The sequence below is a fragment of the Salmo salar genome, chromosome ssa05, assembly GCF_905237065.1.
Source record: "Salmo salar chromosome ssa05, Ssal_v3.1, whole genome shotgun sequence".
Classification (NCBI taxonomy): Eukaryota; Metazoa; Chordata; class Actinopteri; order Salmoniformes; family Salmonidae; genus Salmo; species Salmo salar.
The window spans coordinates 14,095,543-14,114,925 of record NC_059446.1 but is presented as its reverse complement, the minus strand read 5'-3'; the positions used below and the strand labels follow the sequence as shown (position 1 = coordinate 14,114,925).

At 47.0% G+C, this 19,383-nt stretch overlaps 2 protein-coding genes and 1 long non-coding RNA gene across 3 annotated transcripts in view; 2 read left to right on the top strand and 1 right to left on the bottom strand.

Annotated features, from left to right (window-relative positions):
• Positions 1 to 1,066, top strand: part of LOC106604282 (disintegrin and metalloproteinase domain-containing protein 19) — a gene marked incomplete at its 3' end in the record, with an annotated part of 50,925 nt that extends 49,859 nt beyond the window's left edge. The window contains exons 19-21 of the mRNA XM_045719397.1: positions 207 to 345; positions 499 to 640; positions 803 to 1,066. Of these exons, the coding sequence (XP_045575353.1) occupies positions 207 to 345; positions 499 to 640; positions 803 to 1,066 (545 nt within the window). The remainder of the gene's footprint in view (positions 1 to 206; positions 346 to 498; positions 641 to 802) is intronic.
• Position 1,067: 1 nt separating this feature from the next.
• LOC123743079 (uncharacterized) lies at positions 1,068 to 2,804 on the top strand. The gene is made up of 2 exons (XR_006769825.1): positions 1,068 to 1,445; positions 1,642 to 2,804. It is a non-coding gene; the product is annotated as an uncharacterized lncRNA (long non-coding RNA).
• A 12,722-nt stretch (positions 2,805 to 15,526) lies between these two features.
• LOC106577232 (G-protein coupled receptor 151) lies at positions 15,527 to 16,891 on the bottom strand. Its single transcript, XM_014155147.2, has one exon. The coding sequence runs from the start codon at positions 16,889 to 16,891 to the stop codon at positions 15,527 to 15,529; it is 1,365 nt and encodes a 454-aa protein (XP_014010622.1).
• Positions 16,892 to 19,383: the final 2,492 nt, after the last annotated feature.

Genomic DNA, 19,383 nt, shown 5'->3' with positions numbered 1-19,383 from the left:
TTGTTGTGACTTAGATGAAGATCAGATCAAATTTTATGGCCAATTTATGCAGAAATTGAGTTAATTCCAAAGGGTTCACATACTTTTTCTTGCCACTGTAACTGATGTGGTGTTGCAAAAGACAACATATATTTGATTGTTGGTTTTCAAGTCATATCTTACAGGTTTGCTCTGACCTCCATTGTTTATGCTATTTGTGTTTATAGGTAGTATACGTCCTGTCCTGTTGCTCCTCCCCTTGGTTATCTTTGTCCTATTGGCTGCTGTGGGACTGTGGTGCTGCTACAGCCATAAACTACATAAACACTTTCCTCTCAAGACCTCGGTCCCACCACCCAAGACAATGTGTGTAACTCAGTCTTTCTGTTGTTTTCACATCTTTAACTGTTTGGATTTTTCATATTTTATTCAAGGCAAATATGCAACATAGACATTGCACAGTAAACAACATCTCAAATTGAACTTCAAGAATGAAAAGCACTGTGTTTGACTCCTCAGTTGTCCAGTCAGTTGTTCAGTCCCTGCTGAAGCCAAACATCTACAAGCCAACAGTCTTGCCAATGGTCACCTTGCCAACAGTCTTGCCAACAGCCATGCCAACCCTACCTTCCTACTGAAGAGACAGGGCTCAGACAGGCTGGTGAGGGGATCTGTTCATTCACCTGTTACACCACAGTACTTTCTATGTACAGTGCAGTACAGTCAATGCTAAAAAAGGGTACTCTTGACAGGTAAATAACAAAATAATACTTGTAAATGTTCTGACAGTAATGCTGTGAGTGATTATGTTTGTCCTCCACAGAGTCAGTCCACACCTTGCCCCAGCCCCTCCACCAGGCACCCTGTCTTCTGTCCCACAGTTAAACCCCCTCCCATACCTGCTTACATAGCCCAGCAGAGACAGGCTCTATCCCAGCCCCAACCCTCTGTCCAGCCCCAGCCTCAACCCTCCCCCCAGCCCAAGCCACAACCATCCTTCCAGCCCCAACCCTCTCTTCAGCCCCAGCCTCAACCCTCCCCCCAGCCCAAGCCACAACCTCAGCATCTCGCCCAGCCTCCCCCCAGCCCAAGCCCCAGCCATCCCTCCAGTCGAAGCCCCAACACTCTCTCCAGCCCCAGCCCCAACCCTCCCTCCAGCCCCAGCCCCAACCCTCCCTCCAGCCCCAGCCCCGACCCTCTCTCCTGCCTCTGCCGCAGCCCAAGCCTAAACCTCCTCCCGTCCCCAGCCACCTAGCCCAGCAGAAAGGACCCCTCCAGGTCCTTCATCCAGCCATCCTGCCCCCCTGCCCTCAGTCCTCCCCCTCAACACCTCACACACACAGACCTGACCCCCCCAACAGACCCCCACCCCCCTGCCCACTCTCCAAACCCCAAATATCATCAGATGTGATACAGAGAGGAAAGTCCAATCTGGCGCCACCTGGTGGACAGAAGAAACCCAGCAGGTAAGTGCAGAACCTCAAGAACATCACAACGGTTTTTGTTAGGTTGTGTCCCATATGGAACCCTTTTTCCTTTATAGTGCACTAGTTGTGACTCTATTTGCTGTTCTAGATTCCAAAGCAACAGAAAAGTTAGGCTTAATTATCAACAGATCTGTTATTTTCACTTTATTTCATGACGTTCCACATTCTTTTCTAGATCCCAAAACATGATCTCAGGGAGGAGATGAGGACCAACACTGGACCACTGAGCTCAGTGAGATTACTGGACATCTAACTGGGTATCTCTTCTCTCTCTGTAAGCTGGATGTTTTTCCACCTGTGTCCAAAGAAGTCCATCAGCCTTTATGAAGAACATGACACTGTGGGAAAGGAGAGAGGAGGGCCACAGCTGGACACACAGGGTCTCAGTCCAAAATGGCAACCTAAAAGTAGTACACTATCTGTCCCGGGAAGCCTCCTCTGTTTCTCAGTGTTTTTATTTCATTCCAACAACAAAGACAAAGGAGTTGCCTGATTAAGAAACATCTCTGGCTACTAGGCTAGCTGCCAGGCTATGTCCCGCCTTATCACCTGAAGCCACTGATTAAGAAACATCTCTGGCTACTAGGCTAGCTGCCAGGCTATGTCCCGCCTTATCACCTGAAACCAGGCGTCCTGTATACTTGTAATATTTAAGACTGGACTTTATCGACTGGTTTAGTTCTTGTGGATGCTACCTTATACCATGGGTTAACAGTATCATGTATTGATATGCTGTTTCAGGTGTATTTATTTGCAAAGCTTCAGAGCAAAGAAACTGGTGTTTAAAGTCAATGTACTGTATATGGTTTGTACAGGAGCATGAGTCTGAAGGGAACATCTGATATTACGACAACGCCACGCGCAGAATGATGCTTAATGCTTCTAGTATGTGAATAAATGATAGGCTGGAATTTTAAGGACACAAACATGCATGTTGTTATTACAACATGTGTATGCCTATGACGGGAGACATCTCAAATGTTGCAGTAACTATTAGAAAATGATATATTGTTTTGGTATGACTGTGGGGTTTTTTTTGTATATTGTACTGTTCTTGTTGTGTTGGGTGCTAAATTCAGGTCTTCTGACTGAATGAATGTAAATTTGTACACCTTGAAGGTTAATTGTTCCTATATAACTACATACCAGTATGTTATCTTTTGAAATGTGATGCATAGGACAGCAGAATCAACCCAGCTATAGTCAGGCCCCTAAAGTCTATGTATATAAAATAATCTGGTTTTCTTTGATATATTGTTGAAATTCACCATCTACCATCGGACCTATGCAAACAGTGTGCCTTCAGTTTGATTTGAAATAAACTGTTTAAAAACAGGATTACGAGAAGAGAATTCTGATCTACAGTACTCTATCTCTACATCTCTGCATTTTCCACTTGGTGAGAAACTACAGTAGTTAGAAATGGAATGGGAAGTGTCCTAGAATGATCTATAGATTGCAGTAGTGTCCTAGAATGATCTATAGATTGCAGTAGTGTCCTAGAATGATCTATAGATTGCAGTAGTGTCCTAGAATGATCTATAGATTGCAGTAGTGTCCTAGAATGACCTATAGATTGCTGTAGTGTCCTAGAATGATCTATAGATTGCAGTAGTGTTCTAGAATGATCTATAGATTGCAATAGTGTCCTTGAATGATCTATAGATTGCAGTAGTGTCCTAGAATGACCTATAGATTGCAGTAGTGTCCTAGAATGATCTATAGATTGCAGTAGTGTCCTAGAATGATCTATAGATTGCAGTAGTGTCCTAGAATGACCTATATATTGCAGTAGTGTCCTAGAATGACCTATAGATTGCAGTAGTGTTCTAGAATGACCTATTGATTGCAGAAGTATCCTAGAATGACCTATAGATGGCAGTCCTGTCTTACATAAACTGCCTTTAGTTTCCTCAGATCACTTCTCTCTACTGGCATGAATTAGCATTACATTCAAAACATAATAAATATTGTTCTGGTGGTGGTAGTAGCTATAGGGCCTAGATTCGTAGCGTGGAAGATCTACACTATAGCGCGACTGAAAATTAAGGGCAATGTTCCCACGTTTGCAGAGACTGCATTCACGTTAAACGCTGCATATGTTGACTCAATAGAAATGACCTTGAAATTGAAATCACGCAATACGCAGGATCTTCCTCGCTACGGATTAAATCTAGCACAGGAGGTTGGTAGCATCTTAATTGGGGAGGACGGGCTCATAGTAATGGCTTGAGCGGTATCAGAGAAATGGTATCAAATACATGGTTTCCGTTTTGTCCTCAGCAACCTCCACTGGAATCTAGCCCTATGTCTCTGTCTGTATTTTATTTAGCTAGGCAAGTCAGTTAAGAACAAATTCTCATTTACAATGATGGCCTACCCCGGCCAAACCTTAACCCGGACGACACTGGGCCCAATTGTGCGCGGCCGTATGGGACTCCCAATCACGGCCAGGGTCTGTAGTGACACCTCTAGCACTGAGATACAGTGCCTTAGACCGCTGAACCAGGGTCTGTAGTGACGCCTCTAGCACTGAGATACAGTGCCTTAGACCGCTGAACCAGGATGTCTGTAGTGACGCCTCTAGCACTGAGATGCAGAGCCTTAGACCGCTGAACCAGGGTCTGTAGTGACGCCTCTAGCACTGAGATGCAGAGCCTTAGACCGCTGAACCAGGATGTCTGTAGTGACGCCTCTAGCACTGAGATGCAGTGTCTTAGACCGCTGAACCAGGGTCTGTAGTGACACCTCTAACACTGAGATGCAGTGTCTTAGACAGCTAAACCAGGGTCTGTAGTGACGCCTCTAGCACTGAGATGCAGTGTCTTAGACCGCTGAACCAGGGTCTGTAGTGACGCCTCTATCACTGAGATGCAGTGCCTTAGACCGCTGAACCAGGATGTCTGTAGTGACGCCTCTAGCACTGAGATGCAGTGCCTTAGACCGCTGAACCAGGGTCTGTAGTGACGCCTCTAGCACTGAGATGCAGAGCCTTAGACCGCTGAACCAGGATGTCTGTAGTGACGCCTCTAGCACTGAGATGCAGTGTCTTAGACCGCTGAACCAGGGTCTGTAGTGACACCTCTAACACTGAGATGCAGTGTCTTAGACAGCTAAACCAGGGTCTGTAGTGACGCCTCTAGCACTGAGATGCAGTGTCTTAGACCGCTGAACCAGGGTCTGTAGTGACGCCTCTATCACTGAGATGCAGTGCCTTAGACCGCTGAACCAGGGTCTGTAGTGACGCCTCTAGCACTGAGATGCAGTGTCTTAGACCGCTGAACCAGGGTCTGTAGTGACGCCTCTATCACTGAGATGCAGTGCCTTAGACCGCTGAACCAGGGTCTGTAGTGACGCCTCTAGCACTGAGATGCAGTGTCTTAGACCGCTGAACCAGGGTCTGTAGTGACGCCTCTAGCACTGAGATGCAGTGTCTTAGACCGCTGATCCAGGGTCTGTAGTGACGCCTCTAGCACTGAGATGCAGTGTCTTAGACCGCTGAACCAGGGTCTGTAGTGACGCCTCTATCACTGAGATGCAGTGCCTTAGACCGCTGAACCAGGGTCTGTAGTGACGCCTCTAGCACTGAGATGCAGTGTCTTAGACCGCTGAACCAGGGTCTGTAGTGACGCCTCTAGCACTGAGATGCAGTGTCTTAGACCGCTGTGCCACTTGGGAGCCAGACTGTATGACTGGACCAGATCAGAAGACATGTCATAACTACCAGCTGCTGTTGTTGTTGACTACTATAATATACCAGCCAGAATACTCCTCTCAACTCCATCGATCAGAAACAGCTGACTCCTCTCAACTCCATCGATCAGAAACAGCTGACTCCTCTCAACTCCATCGATCAGAAACAGTTGACTCCTCTCAACTCCATCGATCAGAAGCAGCTGACTCCTCTCAACTCCATCGATCAGAAACAGCTGACTCCTCTCAACTCCATCGATCAGAAGCAGCTGACTCCTCTCAACTCCATCGATCAGAAACAGCTGACTCCTCTCAACTCCATCGATCAGAAACAGCTGACTCCTCTCAACTCCATCGATCAGAAACAGCTGACTCCTCTCAACTCCATCGATCAGAAACAGCTGACTCCTCTCAACTCCATCGATCAGAAGCAGCTGACTCCTCTCAACTCCATCGATCAGAAACAGCTGACTCCTCTCAACTCCATTCATCAGAAGCAGCTGACTCCTCTCAACTCCATCGATTGTCTTGTTGCTTTACGACCTCACTTACCAATTAGTCAATGTTACAGAAAGTTCACTGTAAGAGCTATATACTTGAAGGGATTTAATTAGACTGCGGGTTGTTGACAATGTGGCTTTTAAAGGCAATGTTCCATCATCCGCGGAGATCGCATTCACAGTAATCGCTGCAGATGTCGGCTCAATCAGAAACTGTCTTTAAAAGCTGCATTGTTGACAACCCGCGGTCAAAATAAATCCCTTCAAGTATATAGCTCTTACAGTGAACTTTCTGTCTTTAAAACCCGAGATCAGAATGAATCCCAGCCTAACTCCGTGGTTTTGGATAAACAAAACAAATGTTTTCAGCAAATGTTTATTTTCTTTGAATGATTGACTTTAGATTGATGGATAAAGCAGAGAGTTTAAAAGAGACCCCCTGTAAGTTGACAACTAGGACCTGAAAGGTTTCTGTCCTTTGGCTCTTCACTGAGATGAAAGACAGATTTACTCCAATCAAAATACCCAAAGCATCAAGGCTAGACCCCCCCAACCCCCACCACACACACACACACACACACACACACACACACACACACACACACACACACACTATGTATGAGGTTGTGGATGTCTTCAGAGAGGGAGGTTTGAGGTGAAGGGGAGGGGAGGGGTGACGTAAGGGTAAGGTAGGGGTGCAGGGGGAGATGTTTGTCTATCTTAATTACCCTCCCTCCTGCACTGTGAGCTAATTATCGTTAGCATGTTGTGAGCTGCACAGCGAACCCTGTGGCGCGTCATCCATTAGAGATGATTGGCTGTGGGATGAAACGCACACTGGTGACATCCCCGACTTCCCGCACACAGTGGGGGAGATAGAGAGGGAGGGGGAGGGGAGAAGGGGAAGGGTTGAGGGTCACAGTGATGAGCTCACCTGCTGACACCTCTACCAGCATGATCCCAGGTGGTTTAATGAGCTAATCAAGCCTGGGATGGTTTCTCCTGTAAATGCTGATTTTCTCTCACTCTATACATCCGCCCTTTTCCCTCTGTCTGAAACTCTCTTTCTTACATCTTTTTGTGTCTGTCCCTGCCTTTCTCTATATTATAAAACCTCTCTCCATCTCATGCACTGCTATTACAGGTGATAGGCCAATCAGGGAAAGGGGGATACCTAGTCAGTTGTCCAACTGAATGTATTCAACTGAAATGTGTCTTTGGCATTTAACCCAACCCCTCTGAATCAGTCAGGCATTTCAGATGACAACCTTTTTTAAAATGTAACCTTTATTTAACAAGCCAAGTCAGTTAAGAACAAATTCTATTTACAATGACGGCCTACAGCGGCCAAACCCGGACGACGCTGGGCCAATTGTGCGCCGCCCTATGGGACTCCCAATCACGGCTGGTTGATACAGCCTGGAATCAAACCAAGCACTGAGATGCAGTATCTTAGACCGCTACACCACTCGGGAGCCCAGGTCATCATAAAGGACTTTTGGAATTTTGCTATTTTAATTAAATGTCACTGTCTCTAATGTTATGCAAACAGGGCCAATATCACAGTTCAGTTGAGTGCTATAGTTCCATCATAGGCTTCCATCACAGAGTAAAGCTCCATGCAACACCTAGCCCAGGGCCTTGTGGAATGGAGGGTTAGCTTAGCATTAGCCCAGGGGCCAGGGGTATGGTATTGAACTTAGCCTAGCGATAGCCCAGGGGCCAGTTATATGGTATTGAACCTAGCCTAGTGATAGCCCAGGGGCCAGTGGTATGGTATTGAACCTAGCCTAGTGGTAGCCCAGGGGCCAGTGGTATGGTATTTCAGCTAGCCTAGCGATAGCCCAGGGGCCAGTGGTATGGTATTGAACCTAGCCTAGTGATAGCCCAGGGGCCAGGGGTATGGTATTGAACCTAGCCTAGCGATAGCCCAGGGGCCAGCGGTATGGTATTGAACCTAGCCTAGCGATAGCCCAGGGGCCAGTTATATGGTATTGAACCTAGCCTAGTGGTAGCCCAGGGGCCAGTGGTATGGTATTTGAGCTAGCCTAGCGATAGCCCAGGGGCCAGTGGTATGGTATTGAACCTAGCCTAGTGATAGCCCAGGGGCCAGGGGTATGGTATTGAACCTAGCCTAGCGATAGCCCAGGGGCCAGTGGTATGGTATTGAACCTAGCCTAGTGATAGCCCAGGGGCCAGTGGTATGGTATTGAACCTAGCTTAGCGATAGCCCAGGGGCCAGTGGTATGGTATTGAACCTAGCCTAGTGACAGCCCAGGGGCCAGTGGTATGGTATTGAACCTAGCCTAGCGATAGCCCAGGGGCCAGTGATATGGTATTGAACCTAGCCTAGCGATAGCCCAGGGGCCAGTTATATGGTATTGAACCTAGCCTAGCGATAGCCCAGGGGCCAGTGGTATGGTATTGAACCTAGCTTCGCGGTTTTCCAGGGGCCAGTGGTATGGTATTTGACCTAGCTTAGTGATAGCCCAGGGGCCAGTTATATGGTATTGAACCTAGCCTAGCGATAGCCCAGGGGCCAGTGGTATGGTTGAACCTAGCCTAGTGATAGCCCAGGGGCTAGTGGAATGGAGGGTTAAGTGTGTTAGCCTAGTGTTAGCCCTAGGGCTAGTGGAAAGGAGGGTTAGATATGTTAAGTGTTCCTGTGATTGAGGTTGGTGCCTCTGGATGAGAAAGGTCACCATCAATGATAAATGAGAGAGAAAGGTCTTCGGGAGAAAGGGAGTGGGGAGAAGAGAAGAGAGGGAGGGAGAGAGAGAGGCGCGCGGGAGGCTGGGAGTGGGGAGAAGAGAAGAGAGGGAGGGAGAGAGAGAGGCGCGCGGGAGGCTGGGAGTGGGGAGAAGGGAAGAGAGGGAGGGAGAGAGAGGTGCCGGGAGGCTGGGAGTGGGGAGAAGGGAAGAGAGGGAGGGAGAGAGAGCTGCCGGGAGGCTGGGAGTGGGGAGAAGGGAAGAGAGGGAGGGAGAGAGAGAGAGGTGCCGGGAGGCTGGGAGTGGGGAGAAGGGAAGAGAGGGAGGGAGAGAGAGAGAGGTGCCGGGAGGCTGGGAGTGGGGAGAAGGGAAGAGGGGGAGGGAGAGAGAGAGAGGTGCCGGGAGGCTGGGAGTGGGGAGAAGGGAAGAGAGAGAGAGAGAGAGAGGGAGGGAGAGAGAGACACGCGGGAGGCTGGGAGTGGGGAGAAGGGAAGAGAGGGAGGGAGAGAGAGAGAGGTGCCAGGAGGCTGGGAGTGGGGAGAAGGGAAGAGAGGGAGGGAGAGAGAGAGAGGTGCCGGGAGGCTGGGAGTGGGGAGAAGGGAAGAGAGGGAGGGAGAGAGAGAGGTGCCGGGAGGCTGGGAGTGGGGAGAAGGGAAGAGAGGGAGGGAGAGAGAGAGAGGAGGTGCCGGGAGGCTGGTGAGTGGTGAGAAGGGAAGAGAGGGAGGGAGAGAGAGAGAGAGAGGTGCCGGGAGGCTGGGAGTGGGGAGAAGGGAAGAGAGGGAGGGAGAGAGAGAGAGGAGGTGCCGGGAGGCTGGTGAGTGGTGAGAAGGGAAGAGAGGGAGGGAGAGAGAGAGAGAGAGGTGCCGGGAGGCTGGGAGTGGGGAGAAGGGAAGAGAGGGAGGGAGGGATAGAGAGAGAGAGAGGTGCCGGGAGGCTGGGAGTGGGGAGAAGGGAAGAGAGGGAGGGAGGGAGGGAGGGAGAGAGAGAGAGGCGCGCGGGAGGCTGGGAGTGGGGAGAAGGTAAGAGAGAGGGAGGGAGAGAGAGAGAGGTGCCGGGAGGCTGGGAGTGGGGAGACGGGAAGAGAGGGAGGGAGAGAGAGAGAGGTGCCGGGAGGCTGGGAGTGAGACCAATTCCTCTCCCTCCACTTTTCCTCTCAACTCTTCTCTTCCCTCTACTCCCCTGTTCCTCCTCTTCTCCTATTCCCTAATCATCTCCCTGCTGGGTAGCTAGGTCCCCACTACATAGCTGGGTAGCTGGGTCCCCACTACATAGCTGTGTAGCTAGGTCCCCACTACATAGCTGGGTAGCTGGGTCCCCACTACATAGCTGGGTAGCTGGGTCCCCACTACATAGCTGGGTAGCTGGGTCCCCACTACATAGCTGAGTAGCTAGGTCCCCACTACATAGCTGGGTAGCTGGGTCCCCACTACATAGCTGGGTAGCTGGGTCCCCACTACATAGCTGAGTAGCTAGGTCCCCACTACATAGCTGAGTAGCTAGGTCCCCACTACATAGCTGGGTAGCTGGGTCCCCACTACATAGCTAGGTCCACATTACATAGCTGGAAACGGCAGATTTTTTATGGAATATCTACATAGGCGTACAGAGGCCCATTATCAGCAACCATCACTTCTGTGTTCCAATGGCACGTTGTGTTAGCTAATCCAGGTTTATCATTTTAAAAGGCTAATTGATCATTAGAAAACCCTTTTTCCAATTACGTTAGCACAGCTGAAAACTGTTGTTCTGATTAAAGAAGCAATAAAACTGTCCTTCTTTAGAATAGTATCTGGAGCATCACCATTTGTGGGTTCAATTACAGGCTCAAAATGGCCAGAAACAAAGACCTTTCTTCTGAAATTCATCAGTCTATTCTTGTTCTGAGAAATGAAGGCTATTCCATGCGAGAAATTGCCAAGAAACTGAAGATCTCGTACAACACTGTGTACTACTCCTTTCACAGAACAGCGCAAACTGGCTCTAACCAGATTAGAAAGAGGAGTGGGAGGCCCTGGTGCCCTGAGCAAGAGGACAAGTACATTAGAGTGTCAAGTTTGAGAAACAGATGCCTCACAAGTTCTCAACTGGCAGCTTCATTAAATAGTACCTGCAAAACACCAGTCTCAACATCAACAGTGAAGAGGCGACTCCAGGATGCTGGCCTTTCAGGCTTTTCACTAGATGTTGGAACATTGCAGTGGAGTCGCTTCCATTTAGCCACATGAGCATTAGTGAGGTCGGGCACTGATGTTGGGCAATTAGGCCTGGCTCGCAATCTGCGTTCCAATTCATAAAAAAAGGTGTTCGGTGGGGTTGAGGTCAGGGTTTTGTGCAGGCCTAGCCCGAACCATGAAAAACAGCCCCAGACCATTATTCCTCCTCCACCAAACATTACAGTTGGCACTATGCATTCGGGCAGGTAGCGTTCTCCTGGGATCCCCTAAACCAAGATTTGTCCATCTGACTGACATGGCTGTGTGCTTGATTTTATACACCTGTCAGCAATGGGTGTGGCTGAAAAAGCTGAATCCACTAACTTTGTATATATAGTATATGTAACATTTACAGTGAGTGAAACAGTGTATGATAGTTTATCATGAAGTTGTTCAGCTGTAATGAACTACTTTTTCTAAGTAACTTTAGTTAAATCAACTATATTTTTCATAGGGGTAGATTTAGCGTGGCTTAACTTATTTCAGTTTGAAGTAATTAGTAACTTGGTCAACTATTATTTAGGCGTTTCCCCAAAATAGAGTTCTGTGTGTCAAATCGGAGGGCCTGTTGTCCGGACCTCAGGCAGTCTCTATGGGGGTGCCACAGGGTTCAATTCTCGGGCCGACTCTTCTCTCTGTGTATATCAATGATGTCGCTCCTGCTGCTGGTGATTCTCTCATCCACCTCTACGCAGACGACAACATTCTGTATACTTCTGGCCCTTCTTTGGACACTGTGTTAACGAACCTCCAAACGAGCTTCAATGCCATACAACTCTCCTTCCAAGGCCTCCAACTGCTTTTAAATGCAAGTAAAACTAAATGCATGCTCTTCAACCAATCGCTGCCCGCACCTGCCTGCCCATCCAGCATCACTACTCTGGACGGTTCTGACTTAGAATATGTGGACAACTACAAATACCTAGGTGTCTGGTTAAACTGTAAACTCTCCTTCCAGACTCACATTAAGCATCTCCAATCCAAAATTAAATCTAGAATTGGCTTCCTATTTCTCAACAAAGCCTCCTTCACTCATGCTGCCAAACATACCTTCGTAAAACTGACTATCCTACCAATCCTTGACTTCGGCGATGTCATTTACAAAATAGCCTCCAACACTCTACTCAGCAAATTGGATGTAGTCTATCACAGTGCCATCCGTTTTGTCACCAAAGCCCCATATACTACCCACCACTGCGACCTGTATGCTCTCGTTGGCTGGCCCTCACTACATATTCGTCACCAAACCCACTGGCTCCAGGTCATCTATAAGTTTATGCTAGGTAAAGCCCCGCCTTATCTCAGCTCACTGGTCACCATAGTAACACCCACCCGTAGCACGCGCTCCAGCAGGTATATTTCACTGGTCACCCCCAAAGCCAACACTTACTTTGGCCGCCTTTCCTTCCAGTTCTCTGCTGCCAATGAATTGCAAAAATCACTGAAGCTGGAGTCTTATATCTCCCTCTCTAACTTTAAGCATCAGCTGTCAGAGCAGCTGACAGCTGATCACTGTACCTGTACACAGTACCTGTACCTATACACAGCTAATCTGTAAATAGCACACCTGACTACCTCATCCCCATATTATTACTTACCCTCTTTCTCTTTTGCACCCCATTATCTCTACTTGCACTTCATCATCTTCACATCTATCACTCCAGTGTTAATGCTAAATTGTAATTATTGAGCCTCTATGGCCTATTTATTTCCTTACCTCCCTAATCTTCTACATTTGCACACACTGTACATAGATTTTTATATTGTGTTATTGACTGTACATTTGTTTATGTGTAACTCTGTGTTGTTGTTTTTGTCTCACTGCTTTGCTTTATCTTGGCCAGGTCGCAGTTGTAAATGAGAACTTTTCCTCAACTGGCCTACCTGGTTAAATAAAGGTGAAATAAAACAAAAAAACGACTTAACACAGGTTATAATGGCTGGCCCCTAAATGCCAACAGACAGGGGTCCATCCGGAGTGTGTGTGTGTGTGTGTGTGGTCATTAGTTCTGTAGCCAGCTGTGTTCTGTCCCAAGGTTGCTGACCCCCCCAGCCACTCCATTTTTCCATGTCCATACCTCCATATCCTAGCAACGTCATCCACTGACCAGTGGTTATTGTTAAAGTCATTCTAAAGAGTACTGCCTGCACTGATGTTGTGCTGTCTTTGATAGTCACACTCTTACATCCTTGGTCCAACTCATTTAATAGGACAAAACATGTAAATGTTACATAAATGAAGCACAGGATCAATATTATATATCACTTTAATGTAAACAACCTTTTTTACAAGCACATATCATTACAAATCCACTTCAAATAGGAGAATAAAACACTGATACCTGTAACAGTAACATCAAATACTGTTGAATAGCATACGTAAATGCACTTACTGCTTTCTAAAGTCTATTTCTTTTTCTTTGTTGCTGCATCAAATCATTTCAGGCTTATGTAGAGTTTATTTAGTAACTCTTTGTGGTATTTACAAAGGACATTACTGTTGGTCATTACTTCAAGGATAAGTAGAATACCTCCAATATATATATATATATATATATACAGTGCATTGGGAAAGTATTCAGACCCCTTGACTTTTTCCACATTTTGTTACACATCTTATTCTAAAATTGATTAAATCGTTTTTCCCCCTCATCAAGCTACACTCAATACCCCATAATGACAAAGCAAAAACAGGTTTTTAGAAATGTTTGCAAATGTATATAAAAAAACTGAAATATCACATTTACGTAAGTATTGAGACCCTTTACTCAGCACTTTGTTGAAGCACCTTTGGCAGTGATTGCAGTCTTCTTGGGTATGACGCTACAAGCTTGGCACACTTGTTTTTGGGGAGTTTCTCCCATTCTTCTCTGCAGATCCTCTCAAGCTCTGTCAGGTTGGGTGGGGAGCGTCGCTGCACAGCTATTTTCTGGTCTCTCAAGAGATGTTTGATCAGGTTCAAGTCCGGGCTCTGGCTGGGCCACTCAAGGACATTCAGAGACTTGTCCTGAAGCCACTCCTGCATTGTCTTGGCTGTGTGCTTAGGGTCGTTGTCCTGTTGGAAGGTGAACCTTCGCCCCAGGCTCAGGTCCTGAGGTTCATCAAGGCTCTCTGTAATTTGCTGCATTCATCTTTCCCTCGATCCTGACTAGTCTCCCAGTACTTGCCACTGAAAAACATCTCCACAGCATGATGCTGGAGTACACCTGAGGACCTTCAATGCTGCAGACATTTTTTGGTACCCACAGGTCTGTGCCTTTCCGAATCAGGTCCAATCAAATGAATTTACCACAGGTGTACTCCAATCAAGATGTAGAAACATCTCAAAGATGATCAATCTTTTATTTTTTTTAAACTCGTTTTTCGCTTTGTCATTATGGGGTATTGTGTGTAGCTTGATGAGGATTTTTTTATATATATGTATATATATATATATACATACAGTACCAGTCAAAAGTTTGGACACACCTACTCATTCCAGGGTTTTTCTTTATTTTTACTATTTTCTACATTGTAGAATAATAGGGAAGACATCAAATCTATGAAATAACACATATGGAATCATGTAATAACACAAAAGGTGTTAAACAAATCAAAATATATCTTAGATTTGAGATTCTTTAAAGTAGCCACCCTTTGCCTTGATGAAAGCTTTGCACACTCTTGGCATTCTCTCAACCAGCTTCATGAGGTAATCGCCTGGAATGCATTTCAATTAACAGGTATGCCTTGTTATAAGTTAATTTTGGAATTTATTTCCTTCTTAATGTGTTTGAGCCAATCAGTTGTGTTGTGACAAGGTAGGGGTGGTATACAGAAGATAGCCCTATTTGTTAAAAGACCAAGTCCATATTATGGCAAGAACAGCTCAAATAAGCAAAGAGAAACGACAGTCCATCATTAAAAGACAAGAAGATCAGTCAATCCAGAATATTTCAAGAACTTTGAAAGTTTCTTCAAGTGCAGTCTCAAAAAAACATCAAGCGCTATGATGAAACTGGCTCTCATGAGGACCGCCACAGGAAAGGAAGACGCAGAGATACCTTTGCTGCAGAGGATAAATTCATTAGAGTTAACTGTGACTCAGATTGCAGCCCAAATAAATGTTTCACAGAGTTCAAGTAACGGACACATCTCAACATCAACTGTTCAGAGGAGACTGTTCAAGAATCTAAAATCTAAAATATGTTTTGATTTGTTTAACACTTTTTGTGTTACAACATGATTCCATATATGTTATTTTGTCATTTTGATGTCTTCACTATTATTGTACAATGTAGAAAAGAGTAAAAATAAAGACAAACCCTTGAATGAGTTGGTGTGTCCAAACTTTTGACTGGTACTGATTATATATATATATATATATATATATATATATATATATATATATATATATAACACATCTACAGTGAAATATAACAAAGTATTATTTTTTTACAATAGTCACCATGACAACAATAACCAATGTATCCCATCAAGCAATATCATAAACACAGTTGAATGAATACCAACCATTGTCTCCTGTGTTGACTCCTGTGTTGACTCCTGTGTTGACCGATCTTCAGTCCAGTGAGGTATAATCAAATGTCAGTCCATTACAGCTGCTGATATAGTCACTGTGTGTGTTGTTTGAAGGTTGTTTGAACGCTGTGGAGCAAGCTGAGAGGAAGAGAGAGGGGAGGCTTACTGGCTGGTCTCGATGCTAAATAGTGTATCAGGCATCGTTTAGGCAGTGTCCAACAACTCTCAAACAACCTTTTGCTTAAAAATCACTGTTGGTGTTGGGGAACACAATTTGATCACAAAAACCACACAAGATAGACAGATACACAAAGCTCAGGGGTGAACAAGAACAGATGTAGCTGAATACTGAGTTGCCTTTTAGAACCCGTCCTGTTTGTCGGTGTGTGTATCCTCTCCTTGCTTCCTTCCCTCACTTCCTCTCTTCACTTCCTCCCCTCGGCTGGTGCTCCCTCCTGGTGCTCCCAGGGTATGGGATCATTTTCCTCTGTCATCGAGCCTGTCTCTCTCTCATGCCAGAACTGCTCCACATCCAGCAGCACGATCCCATCCCGGGGGCTCTCTCCCTCCGTATCCACCTCCTCCACCCCTCCCTGCTCCACCTGGGGCTGGGGATCAACTCTAGTCTCCTGGCTAGGGATGGGGCCTAGGCTTCCGTCTCCTCCCTGCAGCTGGCCTGAGGTCTCCGGTCGTGGGCAAGGGGACTGGGGGGCGGTGGGTGCGTGGGGCCCGGGTTTGGGGTTTGGGTTGGACGGGGTGTGTTTACGAAGAGTAAGGCGCCTCCACAGACCCCTGTACCCCTCTGTGAACTCCTCCGACAGAGAGAGGACGATGACGGGGTTCACCAGTGAGAGAGAGAAGGTGAGGAGCAGGGCGGAGATGGAGAAGAGGAGAGGGGGAGAGAAGGCGACAAAGGGTTCTTCCTCTCTCGGTCCCTGTGCTTCTCGCTCCGCGGCGTGCCGCTCCCACACCCAGACTACCCACTGCGGCAGCCACAGCATCGCCATGGCTACCGTCAGACTGAACAACATCAGCATGAGCTTCCTGGATCTGATCTGCGTTCGGAGGTTCTGGGTCTTACTACAGCGCCGCTGGCACCGCCCATACGCCCACCAGAAATACAGCAGGGCAAAACTCAAAGGGGCGCAGAACACACCAAGGGGGTACGCCTTGACGTAGACCGACATGAAGTCCTGCGCCTCGGGGGGAACCACCTGCACACACACCATCCCCCGGGTCTCTCTCTGCAGTGAGGAGAACAGCCAGGTAGGGATGGGAGCGGAGCAGGCAGACAGCCAGAGGAACCACATCACCAATAGGATGGAGCGTAGACTGATGCTGACCTGTTTAGTCGGGTTAGAGACGTAACGGTAACAAGCCTTAGCCATCACCGCTACGGTAAAACTCTTTGCAACCATGCAGCTCTGCAGGAACCAATCACAGGTCTTGCACACCGCCCAGCCAAGCGTCCAGGTGGGTTTGGCGAAGGCAACGGCACGGAACGGGAGGGCAAATGCCAGGACAAGGCCGTCGGCAAACATCAGGTTGAGGATGAGCGCATTGATGAGGGAGAGTTTCCCACGGTGGGCATTGGAGATCAGGATGCCCATAGATGTGAGAGTACCAGCCAGCCCCAGAACACAGATCACCCCCAGAATGACAGGCACAAGGACATGCAGCTCGCCTGGATCCAAGAGCTCGTAGGAATCACGCTCTATGAACGAAGGACGAAGTCGGTCCACAGTGGAGCTATTAGCAGTGGATACGTTCACCCCTGGCAGTTTATCCATCTCAGAAGAAACAGGCAGTGGAGAGGGAAGTACTTACAGAACAGTGTATTGAAAGCCGACTTAATACAAGAAGCCTAGACTGATGGAAATGAAAACTGCTGGAAAAATTGACTCAAAAAAGACTGACTATTTGAAAAAAAGTATTGCGAGAAAAAGATTTTTAAAGATTAGACAAAAAACAAGTGAATGGATCAGTCTCGATCTAAAACTCAACTCCTGATTGTAGCCTAATCTGCTTATCAAAAATCGATTTGCTTCCAGACACTCCTGTCCTGTCTGTTTGTCTCCTGATGGGTTTATCCGTGGTTATAAAGGCTACAGTTTGATTGACAGTTGCCATCCCCAGCTGACTAAACTGCGCGAAACTCGCCGGGCCAATTAGAACGCTGTACCTTTTCCAACTGTACTCAACAGGCGCTGCGCTGCGCGACGTAGGGATTTAGTCCCCAGTGCATCAAATTAAACACGACTTTCTAATTTGGAGAGACAGCAGGCAAGTTTGACGCTATGAATTAATCATCTCTGTTTTGCCTCGGGCTAGAAGACCAAGGGCCAGTGTGAATAATAAACCCAATATGTAATATCCATGTATAGGCATTTACTATGTCTAAGACTATGGATGATATAATATTTCCTCAAAATGTGTGAACACGTTATAATTTCTTCAAAATGCCTTAAACTGTCGACTCTCAGAATCATCATTTCTCTTTTGGGAATAGCCTGAAAATAAAGATGTGTGTCCCCTAAATTAGTTTAATGTGCTTTTTTTGCAATAACAAAAAAATAACTTACTCTAAATGTTTATCATAATGATTATTATTTACATTTTAAGATAGGAGAACGTCACACGAGGAAGACCAGCAAGACATTGTTATGCCTTGCATAACATCTTGTCTTTTGTCCAGATGAGGGCGCTCTTCATCTTCCCAACACCACTACCACTACAGTGAACAGTTCTATGAACAGTGAACACAATGGAAAATACACCCATACATTTGTTTACTGATCTATTACAACTAGAAAAAAAGACAGAAAATGCAGGCTTAAACTTGCACAAACTGTTTTAGTCAAAAGAATTCCAGTAAGCGTGAAGACTGCATGGTAAATGACTTGCATTTCATTACATTCTGAGTCATACAAACTGTTTCAAAACTGAATTTGTTTAGAAGACATTACTTTGTAAAGGAATCATAGTGTTCCTCACAAATGGCACCCCATGTCCTGTAATGTGCACTGCGTTTGCCCATTGTCCTATGGGCCTTGGTCAATAGTAGTGCACTATAAAGGGAATAGGGTGCCATTTGGGATGAACAGATAGCTAAAAGTCCCTGATGTCATTGAGCCCTCATCACTGGGTGTTAGGCTTGAAGTCATGATACCATCCTCTCTGGTCGTAGTCTGTTGGCACAGATCTAGGATCAGCTCCCCCATCCCCAATTCTAACCTTCCCTTAGAGGGAAAAACACAAAACTGACCTAAGATCAGCATTTAGGGGCAACTTCATCCTACCCCTGGTTACAGAAGAGAAACATAGGCAGACACAGCCATGTCTGTATATCTATGGATATATTCGGAGTAGGGCCCAGAGGTGTTTCTCATGGTGTGGCCTGATTGGGGAAAACTCTGGGCCCTGGTTATGAGACACAGAACCGGCTGTCTTTTACTGTGTTATAATATGACCATAGCTGCGGGAAGTAGTTTGGTGGTGGGGGTGCTGCGATTATTCGTTTTTGTGTCTTGTCTTTTAGCTGGTCATATTAATACACTGCGTGGTGGGACTACTGCGGAGTGGTCAAAACAGGGACATGCATAAACATCCCATAAATGATAAATGTGCAGTCGGTTGCTAAAATGAAGTTATAAAGCAAACACGATGAATTCAAGTACTTCTAACTGGGAACTTAAATTTGCTTAGCTTTTTTCCCCTATGTTAATATTTTTGGGTAAAAAACATTCACACTTCTATTGTTTTCACCATCCTCCCCATCCTCCTCATCCTCCTCCCCTCCTCATCCTCCCCATTCCCCTCATCCCCCCCATCCTCCTCATCCTCCTCCCCTCCCCATCCTCCTCATCCTCCTCCCCTCCTCATCCTCCTCCCCTCCTCATCCTCCCCATTCCCCTCATCCCCCCATCCTCCTCATCCTCCTCCCCTCCCCATCCTCCTCATCCTCCTCCCCTCCTCATCCTGCCCATCCCCCTCATCCCCCCATCCTCCTCATCCTCCTCCCCTCCCCATCCTCCTCATCCTCCTCCCCTCCTCATCCTCCCCATCCCCCTCATCCTCCCCACCCTCCTCATCCTCCCCATCCTCCTCATCCTCCCCATCCCCCTCATCCTCTCCATCCTCCCCATCCTCCTCATCCTCCCCACCCTCCTCATCCTCCCCATCCTCCTCATCCTCCCCACCCTCCTCATCCTCCCCATCCTCCTCATCCTCCCCACCCTCCTCATCCTCCTCATCCACCTCATCCTCCTCATCCTCCCCATCC

Bases quoted from the DNA above. Each gene is read 5' to 3' on its own strand.
- LOC106577232 (XM_014155147.2), bottom strand. From the start codon at position 16,891: ATGGATAAACTGCCAGGGGTGAACGTATCCACTGCTAATAGCTCCACT.